Source organism: Fusarium verticillioides, chromosome 9 (assembly GCF_000149555.1).
Source record: "Fusarium verticillioides 7600 chromosome 9, whole genome shotgun sequence".
In the NCBI taxonomy this organism is placed as follows: domain Eukaryota; kingdom Fungi; phylum Ascomycota; class Sordariomycetes; order Hypocreales; family Nectriaceae; genus Fusarium; species Fusarium verticillioides.
Genome location: NC_031683.1, coordinates 998,439 through 1,014,796, shown reverse-complemented (window position 1 = coordinate 1,014,796; position 16,358 = coordinate 998,439). Strand labels below are relative to the sequence as shown.

Sequence of the window (16,358 nt, the reverse complement as noted above, 5' to 3'; positions counted from 1 at the left end):
TGATTGATCGCCAGGCTTCGAAGCAGTGCCCAACAGCGGGCAGGACGGCTGTTGATAGCCACCCCGGGCCATGACGGACGGGGCTAAGCTCCACTGTAGCATTTTGTATTTGGTACACCTAGGCTCTGGATTTTTGAGCAAGCCCAGGCCAGAGCAGCAAAACGTTAACCCGGTTTTGGGGGTTTCATTCAGCTACCAACGAACGTCACAGCTCGTCAATTGGTATTGGCACTTCAACACCATCTTTTCCTTTCCGACCCGAATCCTTCCTGCGACAGTTTAGCCATGAACTTCCGGTAACCCGACTACCTCCCTCGAAGTCGTCGTACCTCGATCTTATCTCCACAGCGACGCTCTCCTGCAGCGCAGGGCTTTTTGCGCCTGTTGCGCCCGACGTCCCTGAAATCTTGCCGGAACGAGATATGCCACCATTGCAGTTACAACTGTCGTCATGAGCGTGACAAACATTGTGGAGGAAATCGAAGAGGGGCTCCGGGAGCCCCAGAACTCTCGCGATGCTCGTGTTGAGAAGCTCTGGGCGAGCCTCGAGCCTGATCACACTGGTGAACTGGACCTAAAGGGTCTGCGGAAGGGGCTTCGAAGGATTGACCATCGTAAGCGAGAGCCCGCGCTGGCTCAAGCTTGGTAGAGATACTAATGAGCAACTACAGCAATGAAGAATGCCGACGACATGCTGAAACGTATAATGGAAGAGGTGGATCAGAACGGCGATGGCAAGATACAATACAACGGTACGCAAATCTGCCTCTGACTTTGGAGCTCCAACTCTTCCAGATATTGCCTCGGTACCTACGGCCACGATGTTGAAAGCTTACTTTTGGCTGTTCGCACCCTTTAGAGTTCCGCAAATTTGTCGAAAATGCAGAGCGCCAGCTCTTTGCCCTATTTCGATCAATTGATAAGGATGGGAATGGAAAACTGGACAAACTTGAGCTTCAAACAGCTTTCAAGAATGCCGGACTCACACTATCGAACCGCCGCCTTACCGAGTTCTTTGATGATATGGACCTCAACAATGACGGTTATGTCACATTTGACGAATGGCGGTCAGTACTTTATTTTCAATTCTATCTGGGCGCTCCTTTTGTTGTATTTTTCTATTGAGAACTCCACTGGCTGTCAGTCGCATCCCATCAGATGCTCAGAGCTCATGACTGACCCTCAGTCATTTTGGCGGGGATAACCCTCATAACGTCATGTGCCAAGCCCAACCGCTACCATCGGCGATACATCTGCCACCGGTTTCTCATAGTCGAGATGTTGCTTGAGACGTCTCCTTGTCGATCATGGAATTTGCAGCTGATCATGAACTCTCAGAAACTTCCTACTATTTATGCCGCCCCACGACCACGACTCCCAACTTCACGCCGTACTTGACTTTTACTACTCGGTGGTCAGCGTGACTCCAGAAGGAGACACACTTGTGAGCGAGGAAACATTAGAGGGTCTAGGTACGGACGGCTTCCGCTCTCTTTTCATCACCCTTTTCGGCTCTCTTCTACGAGTCGCTTTCCCCTACGATTTCCCAAGACCTGTACCTCCACCCGGCCGGACATCGACTTCCGTCAGTCAGCCCAACACCTCAAATCCGGATGAGTCCCCGAACGAGACCGAGAACATGGCTACCGCGGCCGCAGTCTCATATCCCGACTACGATGATGCAGCTACCGAAATATCGCAGGAAATCGCCGAAACGCTTACACAACACGTCGACGATGGCACCCATGGACCTGGACATGAACACACCACTGGAGCTTCAACAGCAGTGCACAAGAAGTTTAGACTAACACAATTTGTACCCGATCCAGGCTACTTTCTAGCAGGTGCCATCGCCGGTGGAGTGTCGCGTACGGCTACTGCGCCTCTCGATCGGCTGAAGGTCTATCTGCTTGTGAATACGTCCAGTCGTTCCGAGACCGCGGGTGCAGCACTTCGACAAGGCCGTCCTCTCGCTGCTCTCAAAAACGCAGCAAAACCGTTCGGCGATGCTTTTCGAGATCTTGTTCGGTCAGGGGGTGTTCGAAGCCTTTTTGCTGGTAAGTCTGCATCTCAAGGAACCAGGGTTCACATTGACCCTGGATGTGACGGCAAATGCTAACAAGACTAGGAAACGGCCTCAATGTCATCAAAATCATGCCTGAGACGGCCATTAAATTTGGCTCATATGAAGCCGCAAAACGCGCACTTGCCAACTTCGAGGGCCATGGTGATCCTAAGCATCTCAGTTCGTGGTCAAAATTCGCCTCAGGTGGCTTTGCTGGCATGATAGCACAGTAAGTCTGACAGAAATCTTGACAGGTTTTAGAAACTGATAATTGGCAGGGCTTCGGTTTACCCCCTCGATACCCTCAAGTTCCGCCTACAATGTGAGACTGTCAAGGACGGTCTTCAAGGCGCGGCTTTGGTTCGCCAGACCGCTGTGAAAATGTATGCAGATGGTGGTGTGCGTGCCTGCTATCGAGGATTGACCATGGGACTTGTGGGAATGTTCCCCTACAGTGCTATTGACATGGGCACTTTTGAACTACTAAAAAAGTCTTACAAGTCGTACTATGCCCGGAAGAACAACGTCCATGAGGACGATGTAAAACCCGGAAATATTGCCACAGGGATCATCGGCGCCACGTCTGGAGCCTTTGGAGCCAGCGTTGTCTATCCCCTGAACGTGGTGCGAACACGACTTCAAACCCAGGGCACAGCCATGCATCCCGCAACATACACTGGCATTTGGGACGTAACGAAGAAAACGATTCAACGAGAAGGATATCGGGGCTTATATAAGGGCCTCACACCAAACCTTCTGAAGGTTGCTCCCGCCTTGAGTATCACTTGGGTGATGTACGAGAATTCAAAGAGAATTCTTGGATTGAGCTAGAAGTCCTAACTAGCTATGAGATAAAAGGGCCAAACACAAGAAACTAAGAGGATCCTCCCCTGTTTCACAATCAACATTTACTATACACACGCCCGCACGCAAATTTCACATCAACATTCTGGAAAGCGAGGATCTAGCGATTGGATGGCATTGCGTTACGACGGGGGAATATTCTGGCGTTGAAGGGATTGATATATCAGAAGAAAGTAACCAGCAGCCATTGTCAGAAGACGAGGTGATGATACGGCTGGCACTGCATATTTCTCATTTTTTGGAGGTGCTGGGAGTCAGTGGTTAGAACTGGGTGGACATTTCCTTGTTCAAGATAGAAGTGGTTACAGGAAGATGAGGTCTCGTGATGAATCCATCAGTTTCCTTGACTAGGTTTGAAACGATAATGAAAGTTACTCTGACTCGCCATCTATGAAATTGTTGAATTGCGAAAGGCGCCGGGTTAGCTGTGAGAGGCCATGGAAAAGACATGGAGCCGGAGCCGGAGATGTGGGGCCGGTTCCGGCCGAATGGTACAGACAGGAGGGGCCGTCCTGAGGATTCTTTGGACTGCAATAACAGCCATAAGAAGGTAATAATTATGAAGGCATGGAGGAAGTCTGTAGAGGAAGCTCACTGCCGGAGTGAATGTGTCCTGGGCTTAAGCATGAAAGGGGGTCCAGGGAGCTGCTCATCAAGGTCATCACGGCTTTGACAGTTTACAAAAGAAGCTTATTACCGCACTGCAGATCCGAGCTCGGCTTGGGTAGCTTGGCCAAGAAGTACTCGCTATCAATCAGCCCTATCACGTATGCTTGCTGCTTATTATCGATCAGCAAACGTCATTTCGAGATTTCGACTCGTTATTTTATCTTCCACAGTCACAGGTTGTCGTCAGCCGCATGTCAAGAACTCGCGGCTTTTGCTGCAGGGCTTACGCAATATTGCAAACTACGACTTGAGCTTACACAGGAATGGCAGTTGGCAAGGGTCGAAAGAGGACTGCGGGGTTGTGAAGGTTGGGGGAACTTTTGTAAAGTGATAGAGGATCCCTTGCTCTGGTGGGAGACGGAAGATAAGACGAGAGAACGGAAGACTTTTTCAAGAGAAGGTGAATCAGAAGAGGAAGAAATAAATTCAAAGAAAAGAAATACCAGAGGTAGAGATGGTATAATTCATAATATTGAAAATACCGTGTAGCCAAGTAAGGAAGCATGGCATACCATCATCCATAGCTTATGAGTTGGAAAATACGATAAACGGATAACTTGGTCGGACTTTTTGCAGTATTACGCCGCTTCATATGCACGTTCAACGCTCGCCCCCAAAAGAGCAATAGCGTGATCGGCCAACGTCGTTGCATACATATGTACACACGATCAGAAGCATCGCAACCAAGCAACGTAACCGAGCATGAATATCCAGTCTAGAACCATGACCACGGCCATAGGCTGATTGTAGGAAACAAAAAGAGAGACGTCCTGTAAGCAAGACCTGTTCCCCTCTTTTTTTCTCATCCACGCCGCAGCTCAACTTCATCCTTCTCTCATCTCGTTTGACATTCTTGACCTCAATAATCTGGTGACACACGGCGCGAGCACACTCAGATTCCTTTTATGAAGAGTGCCACGTACGCATCACCTTAATCTCCTTCTTACTTCAATAAAAAAAAGGGGGTACTTGACGTGCGTCTGGATCAATTACACCGTCTTACACGCCCCACGTTCACAGCGAGACAAGGACAAAATGCCTGCTCCTTACTCTGACAATCTCTATTCCGCCGACTCTGACGATGAACCTGGTGCCCTCTCACCAACAGACGGCTACTTCCACGCGTCGTCTGAGTCGTCGTCATCTCGCTCTAGACAAAACGTACCTCATGTCCCAAACGTGTTTGTCGAGGACCCAACTCAGTTGAGTCGCGATGCAAAGATTCAAGAAGCGGAGAGGGAGAGGAGGCTCTTAGACACTGGAGGCTCTGCAGGACGCAACCCTGAAAGCACTGCCTCGTCACACGAGAACTCGAGTGGCTCAGAGAATCCCATTGCATCGACGCCACGTTCTCCTCCAAGAGCTTCTCCCCTGTTTGCTCATCCTGTTGACGCACCACCTGCTTACTCGCCCTCACCTACAACAACTTCGCCTCCAACTACAGTGAACAACTATCAAACCTTTGCTTCTACAGCTACAATGGGCCGGCCTGAGGAGAATAGACCTCTGATCAACCATGCTCCAGAGTCTATGAGCAGCCCCTACAACTCAGCTCAACAACCATCACGTTGGCAGCAATTCAAAGACTCCGTCTCAAATTTCAACGTCAGGAAGAAAGTCAAGACAATTCTTGCTTCGCTTCTCATTTTCTCTGTCGTTTTTATGATCTTCAGTAGCTTTACTATACAGTCTGCTCATGGTGTAAGTCTCATACTGATAGAAGACGATACACAGGACTGATATAACTGCTAGTCACACTCAACCCCAGTCGAGGATAATGACCCCGTTGCACCACCTGCCAAAGACGGCGACGACTTCAAGTGGAATCCTTCGCGAACTTGCCTGGATAAGCCTCAACACTCGGCCCACTTCGCTGAGGAATTCGAGATACAATCTGACCGCAACCTTAGCATTATTCAACGAATGGTCAAGTCCGATGACCTTGAAGGATGGAGCACCCATGTCTCTGGTGAAGTTATTCTTCGGCCAGTAGAAGATTCCTCGCCTGCTATTATCGAGTTGCAGGTTGTCTCCAACCACGACAATCTCAGGGCCAAGGCCGACTTCGACAAAACAACTCAGGTCTTTGAGGTCAAGGTGCCAGGCAGGGTCGCCTGGAGCTCGTCTGACAAGGCTCCCTGCATCCAAATACGTATCACGGTCTCGGCCCATCGTGAGACTATCCTTAACCATCTTAACATTGAGACCCAGCAGCTCGACATCAACCTCAAAGAGGGGGTCGTCCTGGGAGTCCAGAATGGGGTCAACATTCGAAGCGCCAGCGGTGATATCACTTCGCCTGGTATCAAAACGATCAAGGGCAAAGAAGTTGTTCCTTACACACTCTCATCCCGCGAGATCCGCATTCACACGGCCAGCGGCGATGTCAAGGGATGGTATCCCCTTTACGACCTCCTCGACATCTCAACAGCCTCAGGCGATATCATCAGCAACATTGGACCGAAGCCAGTGAACCCCCAGAATGTTCGACCTGCAGAGCTTCGTGTGCGCTCTGCTTCAGGCACGATCAAGATTGATGAGCCTCTCACCAGTGCTCAGAAGGCTGCTCGCCCAGATCGCGAATTCCCACCACGCGACTACACAATTGATATCATCACGGCATCGGGAGATATCACGGCAGATGTCGCCGCGAGCTCGTCGGCATCTTTCAAATCGCAGTCTGGTGATATGAAGCTGCAAATCTGGCCAGTGCTGGACTCGAGTTTGTTGACTGTAAACGAAAAGGCGAAGCCAACAATCATCACGGATACAAAGAGCGGCGATACGCATGTGACGATTCTGGAGCCCCTATGGACGAGCCTTGCTACCATCGGCGAAACGATTCCTCCTGTCAAGCCTTATGATCCGACGGATGGTAGCGATCCATACATTGTTCTCCCGGAAGGATCTGAGCTTACTGAAATTAGCATGGCCAGACCCGTGCTTTCGGTTCTTCACTCCACGCACAAGTCAGTCAGCGGCAAACTTGAGCTCTACTATCCTAATTCTTGGGAGGGCTTGTTCTTTGCAAAATCCATTTCTGGTACACAAGAATTCAAAGGCAAGGACGTGATAGTTGACCGCGGAAGGGGATCGATCCCACCACATCTCATCAGTGGAAGAAAGGGCAAAGGGTATTCCCAGCTTGACATTGGGACCGTGTCTGGCGATCAGTTCGCCCTGCTCGGAGAGGAATAATGGGAGAGAGATATACGAATAGTAATGAAATAAGGAACCAGCGAGATACACGAATGGATAATGAAATACGGCGTACCGGCGTTGATGATATTATGAGGATACTTATTGCTTGGACAGCACCATTCGTTAAGGATAGGAACTTAGGATACCATATCGTTCGTTGAACGTATTATTGACCGCAATGAAATATTCAGCAAGAGCCTCCTTGTTTGTCCCAACGAAACAGCTTTTCGAAACAATAGCCAAGTTTATTAACCCCAGATCCATGAAGTGGCTGGCCAAGGCGTGGTAGCGGTAAAGCCGTTTCCTAGCCGACAGCCCGTCCCGCGGGATATACTGAACCAACTATGAAACGACTTGGCGTGGTTTGCGCTGATTCTTGCCATGATATCATTGATTAAAAGATAGTGTAACTTGAGTAGATTGTTTGCATTATGCATCAACACAATTCGTGCCGAGTTCATGAACATTTATGCGGGTAACCTCTAAGTACCTAATTACAATGCAGTGAATGGTAAGTGACTGGATTGGCTAGCAGCATTCCTTTAGTGTATATGATAACGGTTTCTGAAGAATGTTACCAGTAAAACGGCTGTATCCAAGCCTTATCGCTAACCAAGTCCCATGATCACAAAAACTGTTGGCTTACAGACTCCCCCGTCCCCCAGAATTGGATCTCACCCATGCTCTCAGTTCCTAGGTTGCAGAATAAACGCCATGGGAAGTGGCACGTGCTTATACAGGGGTCATCTCCATCTGGATCAAGGTCAGGTAAGGTTGGGCACTGGTCTAGAGTCTCGGTACCTAGCCTACTACGGTATTCTCAGCTGTCGAATCACTGATGTCGTGCTGTATCTAGTACCCGCTAGAGCCCGTACGGAACCTACCTTCATCCACTAACTTCCTTACCTCACCTACCTCACCTACCGTCCACCATCATCATTCATTCAATCCATCCACCCACTGTCTACGTCTACAGTGCTAGACTCTTCTCCCACTATTCAATCCAATCCTCTCTCCTCCTCACACGTCAACCGCACACACTCTCTCCAGGTACATCACCTGCCTCGATCTTTTTTTTGCGACGCCCTTTTTCTTACTACGACTATCGATTTTGCGATCCGCTTTGCCTGCCGCTCGTTTTGATGATGCCTCTTGCCCTCGAAGGCACCCAAAATCCGTAGATTGAGCACTGGGCTTCCACCGAGCTGAATCTCCTAACCAAGCCACCTGCTCCTCGACCGAGGCTCCCACTTCTTATTCGCTCCCTGGACCCTCATCGACAAAACGAGTACATCGTCGCGACTTAGATACATATATCTGAGCATTATCGTCCGTCATGCAAGCTCCGTCATCCGGTTCCCAACGCGCCTTCGCCCATCGTCGCTCGCCTGGCGCTGAGCCAGGGCCACCACCAAATGTTCCTGTCCGATCCATCTCGCCGGCGCTCCAGGCTCGAGCCTCAAGCGCCTCAGCGAGGTCTGTACAGTCGACTGGCTCTCGCAGGATGAACCGTGAAGTGAGTATACAGTAATGCTCAGCGTGGGCAAGAGTGTGCCCCTGCCGAGCCCTGCCTGCCCCACGTTCCATACCCAATTGCAAAGCAAGATGCTGACGCTCCATGATCTCTCAGGGTTCCGGCAGCGGTTCAAATATGCCTCTATCGCAGATCGAAAAGAGCGTCACACACCTTCTCGTCGCAACAAAACAGCTTCTTGAGACCTTGACCCAATGGTCGCGCGGACAAGCTACCGATAGCCAAGTGTCTGACGTTTACGTGCGCTTGGGTTATGAATTCAATATGGCGTGTCGCGCATTCACGGCCATCCACGTTGACACATCTGATTTAGGAAACGTGCCCGATCTACTGCGACATATTCTCGAAGCGACGTTGAGCCAAGAGGCGAGTGCCGAGAGTTTGGAGAAATATTTGCCTAGGATCCGGGACATCATTATTAATCTGTTACACGGCCTCAAGCGCAAACAACAGAAGCTCCGCCAGAAGCAAGCTCGGGACCGCGACGGCCATGCACCTCCCGACAGGGCAACCAGCGTCAGTACCGTTGGAAGCGGCAACAGCGGACTCACCAACATGTTAGAAGAGGGTCTGGAGACTGGCTTCCAGCCCGACTCGCAACCGACTGATTCTTTGCGCCAGTCGGGCGGCAGTACCAACCAGTCCCCACGTCGCTTTAATGCTCAGCGAGAATCCTCTCGAGCATCCGCCATATCAGAGCAGTCTTCCCTCTCTAGCAACACGATGCAAAGTATGCCCGTTGTTCCACCTTATCCAGAGGGCGAAAGTAGTATCCCTACTGGACCTCCAGCGCCTCCTGGACCACCTGGAGGAGAGTTAAATATCGATTCGTTTCCTCCGCCCCCACCACCTCCGCCCGATAATACTTCGAGTGCCTTGGCCGCTCTGCAGAAAGGTGGTGATCTGGAAAGACGAGCTTCACGCAGATATTCTCAATACCAAATATCCAAGCATCTTGGAGGTGCTAATGGTGTACCGATTCTTCCACCGCAGAATTCACCTGTGCCAAACCGAGGAAGAAAGGAAGTTCGAGAATCTCTGCGAGCAGTTCAAGGTCGACAGTCTATACGCCACAACCGTAATACCTCCAGCCAGTCTCTGCGCACTACAGCTCCTGCCGAAGATTCTCCCGTCAGGATACCAGACAGTGTTTCTGAGGAATCTTCATTAGCAGAATTACCCGCAAAGCCAGATCCTCCCACGGTGCAAACACCCGATGAAGCATATGCTGCCAGCGCAACACTCAGTGGGCCCCCCACTGATCCTATGTTTTTCAACGATGATGCCCCAGAGACGCCGAAAGTCGAGAAGCCAAAGGCCGAACCTGAAGTTGCTCCCACACCACAGCAAAAGCCCACCGAGACCTCATACTTCCAAGATTCGCCCCCTCCAACTCCCACGAAGGATCTGACCTTGTTCCTCCAGTACAAGTCCAAGGTAAAGAAGTTTGTTCTGCCGGAGGGACGCGCCGAGCTTACCATTGGACGGCTTCAACTCGCATTTATCGAGAAGTTTTCTTGGAATACACAACACAACGGCGCAGATCTCCCTGAAATCTACATCCAAGACCCGGTTTCTGGTGTACGACACGAATTGGAGGATCTCGCGGATGTCAAAGACCGGACTGTTCTGGTGCTCAATGTCGAGGCTCTTGACGAAGTCAAGAAACATATCGACGATGGAATTGCATCCTTGACCGAAATTGTTCGGGATGTCAAGCAGACAGTGACGGATCAAGGAGCTGCACTTCAACGAGTTTCAGACCGACAACAAGAGGCTGCCAACGAAATGGCTCGACTGGCACTGTCACCTCCGTCAACTTCTCACTCGTCAGACGGAACAAAGACACAGTTTAGCTCTGGAAGGAAGTTGGATAGTAGTCATCTCGGAGAACTGAAGACCTTGCGACGAGATCTGGCCATTATGCGACAGACGTACTCCAATTTCCAGGCAGACATTCAAGACTCAATGGCTACCATTCGCGCAAAAGCAGCCAATGTCAAGGTTGCTACAGCCAAAGCTGCCATTCCCGACATCGAAGGCGACGCTGGTTACTCATATGTTACCAGCGGGCGTAAGCAACTCAACAGCGACTCTGATCGGTTGGTTGGTAAGGTGGACGACCTCCAGGACCTCATCGAAGATCTGCGAAAGGATGTGGTGCACCGTGGTGTCCGACCACTGCCGCGACAATTAGATTCTGTTGGAAAGGATATCGCAACATTGACCAAGGAACTGAAGAGAATGGAAGAGTACATGACCCAGGAGAAACCTATTTGGACCAAGATTTGGGAGAAGGAGTTAGAGGACGTGTGCCAAGGGCGGGACGAGCTTCGCCTTATGGAGGATCTTTTGGTCGATCTGCGGGACGATCTGGAGAAGGCCTCAGAAACGTTCACCCTCGTGGAGCAGGCTACCAAGGAGCAGATGAAGGACAACGGCACCGGCGCAAGTGCTGGAAGCGCCCGCCAGTTCTCCAAGGGCCTTATCAACCTCGGCAACAGTGCTGATCAAAGCGCCGCGAAGGAAGGTGTTCTTGGTGAAGTGAGAGCTTTGCAACCTAACCACGAAGATCGCCTGGAAGCTATTGAGCGTGCGGAGAAGCTACGGCAAAAGGAGCTTGCAACACGCCAAGTCAACCCGCTCCACCGAGAGATCACCAATTTTGTTGCGGACGGCAAGCTGAAGAAGTCAGGCGGCTTTGAGGAGGTCGAGCGCGCACGGAAAGCCAAGGACGACCGCATTCGACGAGAGGTTTGGCAGCGTCAGAACGGCATCATTCCCGAGAACCCTATCGGCGAGGAGGGTGCGGACGCTGAAGCTGATCTGGAAGACGAGGACGCGGCATTCCTCAGGGAGCTCGAAGAAGAGGAGGCCCGACAAGCCCAGGCTCAGGCAGAAGCAGAAGCAGAAGCAGAAGCTGAGGCAAACCAACCTCCCCCACCGCCACCAAAAGACGAGGACGATAAACAACCTGATCGGCCAAATGGCGCTTAGTCAGTCGCATTGGTTATATGATCGAGTATACATATCTTGATGTGCCTAGACCGGTTCCACTATGTTTATGGAGATGATGCCTGGGAAGAAGAAACGCATGATGCGGGATTGTTTGAACGCGATATGTCAGTACGGAATATGGTTATGGACTTAAGGAAGGACGGACGGACGGACGGACGGATATAGGAGGCAAAGGCTCTCTAAGCCAGCATTTCCTTACCCCTTTTTTCGATATTCTCGTACTTAGTTAGCCTTTTTGCTCGGTAGTTTTTAGTTGGGATTTTGACATAGCGGAGGCGAATGGGATTTGTTTCTCTCACTCTTCAACCACATTTCATCATATTGGAATTCCGTAAAAGTGTTGCCTTTTTGCTGGATTTGATTCTAGACTTGTGATGTGTTCACGAGGATTGGCCCGGAACTAATGCCGTCAACTGAATTTAGGCGCACGATTATTCTGAACTCAGTACTACGATATCATTTCTCAAATCAATACTGGGTACGGCAAGGGGCACTTATGGAACTGCCATGAGAGCAGGCACATATTTTACTTCTTGATTGTATTTGATCGTTTAAGCACAACTTTTGACATAAGTCTTCATCATGACCCTAAAAGCGTAAGCTTCTTAACCCCCTTAACAATCGGGGGCTCCAACTTCTTGCCCTGCCCCATCACAAAGTCCTGCAATACAGCTTCGCCTCCTGTAGCCTGCCAGGTTGGCTCAGCATCATTCTTCTGCTCGGCCTCTGGCACCTTGAACACCTCAGCTACCGCAGCAGTGCAAGCCTCAGATACCTCAGCCATGAGAGCTTCGGCAGCACGCGCACGCTCGGGCATGTTCCTCCGCACAAGCGCGAAGATGAGGCGCTCGGCATCTGGAGCAGCAGCACTGACGCGGTCGATAAGACGACGAATACTGTTGACAAGATACTCTTCCTCGTAGACTGTTCCCTTTCGTCCACGAGCACGCTTCTTCTCCTCGCGCTTACGGTTCTTGCTTGTGGCGCGACTGACTCCCGTCCCAGCGGTTCCAACACTCCCAGCCTTGCCTGTATATCGCGTAAAGAGCGATGCGCTGGTGCTGACTCGGGAAGAGGCGGCGACAGAGACATCATCAGGGATGTCCATACCACCAGCACGATCTCCTTCGTAGAAAGCCAGAGGGTCTTCAATGGCCTTACGGCGAAGCTCGGCAACGCGAGGAACCTGAGCCTTGAGCTGGGCCTTGCAGTCAGCCAGGAATTCGGTCGTTGTGCCTAGCGCATCGGCGAGGCCAGTATCGACACTGGCAGTAAGGAGGTCAGGGCGTTTGCGTTGAACAACGAGACGAATGGCATCTGCAAAATGATAGCCCTTGCATAGGCAACGAACAGCCATGTCAATAGAGTCAAGATATTCGAGGTGGATGGTAGCAGCAGCAGAGTAGTCCTTTGCTTCCCAGAGAGCATCTGCAAGATTGTTGGCAAGGTCGGACATAGCCTCAGCGGACATGGGAGGTTGCTGCTGAGCTGCAGTGTAAAGACACTCTTGCCAACATGTTGCGCCGGCGGTTCGGTAGCAACTCGTTGCCTTGGCCCAGTTCTCGAGTGACTCGTACGCAAGGCCTGCTTCTCGATAGGCTGATGTAGACTCGAGATAGGCAGCGTAAGCGGCCGTGAGCTCTTGAAGGCGAGGAGGGTCGTAGCGGTATAGACGAAGAGCGTCGTGGTATAGGGAGTGTTTGGTGGTATAAGCAAGGAGTTCATCAAATACATCCAATGTTTGGAGATGACCAAGGGCTTTGACACGACGCTCAAGATGATCGTCAATCTCGAAGTGACGTCTCAGTTCGGGGAGGGAGTGTAGGTTCTGAATGAATGGGAGGTACTCGCGAGGATCGCGCTGGGATTGCTGAGCGACAAGAAGGGCCAGATCAAGGTTATAGAGCCCAAGGGCATTCTCATATAGTCGATTGACGTCGACTAGGAAGCAGATATGCTCGACTGCCTTTTCAGCAATCTTCTCATCCTCACGCATCAGCTCAGCGACTAAAAGAAGGCCGTCGTCGAGCGCAGGTGGAGATTTGCAAACGTGGGCGGTAATGGTATTTTGAAGGTTGGTAGCCTTGCGACTCTGGAGGGCCTCGAGAAGAGCATCGCAAACCGTGTTGACCTTTACAGCAGAACCCCGTGGTGCGGGCGACGACAAGTCGGAGGAAATCGCATCAGCTCCAAAGTTGGTAGATCGCTTCGTATCTTGATACATGGTCTGAGTAACATCTTCGGCACTGGTCTAGGTTAGTGATGGCCCTGAGAGTTTGAAACAAGAAAGCATACCGGAGAGAAGAAAGGAAGAGATCGATATGAGCGACGTCAGGGATCTGGTCGAGGAAAAGGCTAACATTGGCCAAGAATTGCTCGGGCTGATGGTCGTAGAGAATGTTCATATCTACACGCTGACTACGACAGTATGAGAATGCTCGAGCGTAGTTCTTCTCATCAATCAGGCTACGGATACCTGCCACGACCATGGCTCGAGGGAAGACAGTCTCCAGGTTTCCACGCGGCATCTGCAAAACAATGCTCATGTTGGCGGGAATAGCTGTGACGAGTCGAGATCCACGCTCCACACTGCGGCAGCGTTCGTCGGTCTCGGGGTCATCTGCAGGGACTTCAAGATCTAAGGGGGCATTAGTTGGTAGTCGACAGACAAAAGAGTGACTTACCATCGACGTTGGCGGACAAGTGAACAAACTTGACCAAGTGGTTATTGGTAGTGAATATAAGATGGCTGGGTGTGACGATGAATGAAGTACAGTTCTTTCCCAGGAGACGAGAATTGGCATAAATATGGCCGTTCCTGGAGAGGCCAAAGGCAACAATCTCATCATCAACCTTGCTAATCTCAAACCAAGGCAGGTGTGTTTGGAATTGCACAGGCAGCGTCTCATTTCCAGACTCGCTGATCTGGAATAGCTTTCCCGAGTTGTCCTGGCCATACCCAGTAAATGAATTATCGTCTTGATATCCGGTTGTGGCGACGAGAACCTCCCGAGAGTTGACATCTGCGAGAGATGTTTTGCCTTCGCCCGCAGCGTGTACGAATCGCTGAACAAAGCCCTTCTCCTCTTCGTAACCGAAGTAATGAAAAGCATCAGCTACAGCGGCGATTCGCAAAAGAGCATTGTATCCAGGGCTTGCCATCTCATCAAATAATACCTTCTTGGAGAGCTTCGGCTTGATGGATCTACCGTTCTTGACGGGCCACTCATAAACATCGATACCCTTTCGGTGAAGAACCGCAAAGGACGTGTTGTCACGTCCAAATGCAACGTCAACTGCCGCCGCAGGAACCATGATATCGAACATTGACATAGGGGGCGGTACATTGGCTGTTCGGAAAGGGGTCAGCTTTACTGTTTCGCCGTCAATTACCGCAACGGCACCATTGTCGTGTGGCGGATGACACGACCCCCTTGCTGTATGGAAGATGTGCTCTGTCACAACGACAGTATTTGTTGAAGTAGTGACAAAGCGCAAAGCCTTCTCGGGATGCCATGACAAACATGTCGAGGTAGCATCGATAGGGATCTCTTGTTTGAGGTACCAGTGGTAGTTGCCCATAGTCCATAGCTGAACCATATCCTTGAAAATCACCGCGAGGACAGTCGAGTCTGAGTTCCACTCAAGACGTATTCTCTCATGAGCCTCAACTGGCCCGGAAGGAGAACGAAGTGTGAACTCGCCGTGCCGCAAACCGTTCCTCTCGAAAAAGACCACATCGATCTGGTTTGACTTTCGCTGAAGACCAGCCATTAGGTTTCCGGCTGGTCGCCAGCTCAGAGAACTCTCGAGGCCATCAACTGGCTCACTTGCACTGTCCAGCTCTCCTTCTCGTGAGTAAACTCGGATTACACGGCGTGAGACTTCTTGGACTGAGTTGATGGCCACATAAGCGCCATCGCCTCTCCAGCTAATGGTGGTTGCACCATCCTCGTGAGGACTGGGTAAACCTTCATCGACCTTTTCGGGGATAGTAGGATCACGCATGGCCTTTGCACCTCGGCCTTGAAACTGGGTCTCCTTCTTTCCCCATCCGACGGATACGTGCTTCGATGCATTGAGGTCCTCGACTGTCATGGGGATCTCAGCAACTGGGTCAAAGGTTGAACCCATGAATATGACATTGTTCTCCTTTGTGACGACAATGAGGAGTTCCTCATCGGGGGACCATCGCGCAGCAGCAATACCAACATCTATAGAACCAACAATCTCAATGTGAGCACCTTCTTCTGAGAAATCGTCTTCTCGGACTGTAACGATATCGCCTCCTTCAAAGACGAGACATGTAGTTGCCGAGCCACTTAGATACTGCAAACTGACGACCTTGTCGACGACGAGGTCTGGTGATGGGTTTGGAGCCTCCCAACTGGCTACAGTACCGACGGAGCTACATGGAGTCGGTGAATATTTGGTGTAAATTATTATATGGACGATGTACTTACATGTCTCGATCTCCAGAAATTCTCAATAACTCAATCTCACAGCTGTCCACAGAAGGTTGTGCTACGACAAGAACCTGATCCTTCTCAGGATCCCAACACGCAGCTGTGACATTATCGCGCTGGCACTGTCCGAATCGAAGGTTGCGAAGATTGCGCATCTTGACTATTTCTCGCCTCACCACCAAAGAAGGCCAAACTCTAGTTGTCTGATGATGATCTTTCACCAACAGCACACAGCAACTGTCGATGCAACTGAAGCGGTACAGAATGGGCAGACTATAGGCCTGTATGCAGCTGTCGTTCGACCTGTTCTGGTCTGTCGGACAAGGCCGAGCATGCAAGTGGTGGTATTTTCTTGGTGTGTGTGAAATGGGCAGTCAGCGGCGATGGATTTGCTAGATTTGGTGTCGATGCCTGTAATCGAGATTTTTTTGCGGTACCTGGCGAAGCTGGTGGGCAAAGTACTGCTGCGGGGGGATGGGGCGGGAAAGATACATGCTGTGACTCCCAGATCATGTACTCGCTCTACCTCAGGTACCTTAGT

The 16,358-nt window shown here is 50.8% G+C and overlaps 4 protein-coding genes across 11 annotated transcripts; 3 read left to right on the top strand and 1 right to left on the bottom strand.

The window, feature by feature from the left end:
* The first annotated feature begins 151 nt into the window (after positions 1–151).
* On the top strand, positions 152–3,376 carry FVEG_11305 (hypothetical protein). 8 transcript variants are annotated; one of them, XM_018900499.1, is made up of 7 exons: positions 152–614; positions 672–752; positions 860–1,067; positions 1,339–1,472; positions 1,830–2,057; positions 2,129–2,294; positions 2,344–3,335. In XM_018900499.1, exons 1-7 carry the CDS (start codon positions 452–454, stop codon positions 2,894–2,896), a joined length of 1,533 nt encoding a protein of 510 aa, XP_018758784.1. In that variant the 5' UTR covers positions 152–451; the 3' UTR covers positions 2,897–3,335. The 8 variants fall into 8 exon arrangements, with proteins under 8 accessions (XP_018758784.1, XP_018758782.1, XP_018758789.1 ...); XM_018900497.1 differs by having other exon boundaries at positions 1,339–2,057; XM_018900504.1 differs by having other exon boundaries at positions 672–1,067.
* Positions 3,377–3,535: 159 nt separating this feature from the next.
* FVEG_11304 (hypothetical protein) lies at positions 3,536–7,056 on the top strand. Its single transcript, XM_018900496.1, has 2 exons — positions 3,536–5,299; positions 5,351–7,056. The coding sequence occupies exons 1-2, from the start codon at positions 4,634–4,636 to the stop codon at positions 6,794–6,796; spliced, it is 2,112 nt and encodes a 703-aa protein (XP_018758781.1). The 5' UTR covers positions 3,536–4,633; the 3' UTR covers positions 6,797–7,056.
* A 651-nt stretch (positions 7,057–7,707) lies between these two features.
* Positions 7,708–11,762, top strand: FVEG_11303 (hypothetical protein). Its single transcript, XM_018900495.1, has 2 exons — positions 7,708–8,315; positions 8,430–11,762. Exons 1-2 carry the CDS (start codon positions 8,136–8,138, stop codon positions 11,328–11,330), a joined length of 3,081 nt encoding a protein of 1,026 aa, XP_018758780.1. The 5' UTR covers positions 7,708–8,135; the 3' UTR covers positions 11,331–11,762.
* Positions 11,763–11,845: 83 nt separating this feature from the next.
* Positions 11,846–16,243, bottom strand: FVEG_11302 (elongator complex protein 1). Its single transcript, XM_018900494.1, has 4 exons — positions 15,815–16,243; positions 14,036–15,759; positions 13,647–13,989; positions 11,846–13,597 (listed from the first exon to the last, which is right to left on the bottom strand). The coding sequence occupies exons 1-4, from the start codon at positions 15,970–15,972 to the stop codon at positions 11,932–11,934; spliced, it is 3,891 nt and encodes a 1,296-aa protein (XP_018758779.1). The 5' UTR covers positions 15,973–16,243; the 3' UTR covers positions 11,846–11,931.
* Between the last annotated feature and the right edge of the window lie 115 nt (positions 16,244–16,358).

Coding starts and splice junctions, on each gene's coding strand:
- FVEG_11305 (XM_018900497.1), top strand. CDS start 452: ATGAGCGTGACAAACATTGTGGAGGAAATCGAAGAGGGGCTCCGGGAG. Junction 615..671: donor GCTTCGAAGGATTGACCATC/GTAAGCGAGAGC, acceptor GAGCAACTACAG/CAATGAAGAATGCCGACGAC. Junction 2,058..2,128: donor TGTTCGAAGCCTTTTTGCTG/GTAAGTCTGCAT, acceptor TAACAAGACTAG/GAAACGGCCTCAATGTCATC.
- FVEG_11304 (XM_018900496.1), top strand. CDS start 4,634: ATGCCTGCTCCTTACTCTGACAATCTCTATTCCGCCGACTCTGACGAT. Junction 5,300..5,350: donor CTATACAGTCTGCTCATGGT/GTAAGTCTCATA, acceptor TATAACTGCTAG/TCACACTCAACCCCAGTCGA.
- FVEG_11303 (XM_018900495.1), top strand. CDS start 8,136: ATGCAAGCTCCGTCATCCGGTTCCCAACGCGCCTTCGCCCATCGTCGC. Junction 8,316..8,429: donor CTCGCAGGATGAACCGTGAA/GTGAGTATACAG, acceptor ATGATCTCTCAG/GGTTCCGGCAGCGGTTCAAA.
- FVEG_11302 (XM_018900494.1), bottom strand. CDS start 15,972: ATGCGCAATCTTCGCAACCTTCGATTCGGACAGTGCCAGCGCGATAAT. Junction 15,760..15,814: donor ATTTCTGGAGATCGAGACAT/GTAAGTACATCG, acceptor GACTCCATGTAG/CTCCGTCGGTACTGTAGCCA. Junction 13,598..13,646: donor CTCTTCCTTTCTTCTCTCCG/GTATGCTTTCTT, acceptor AACCTAGACCAG/TGCCGAAGATGTTACTCAGA.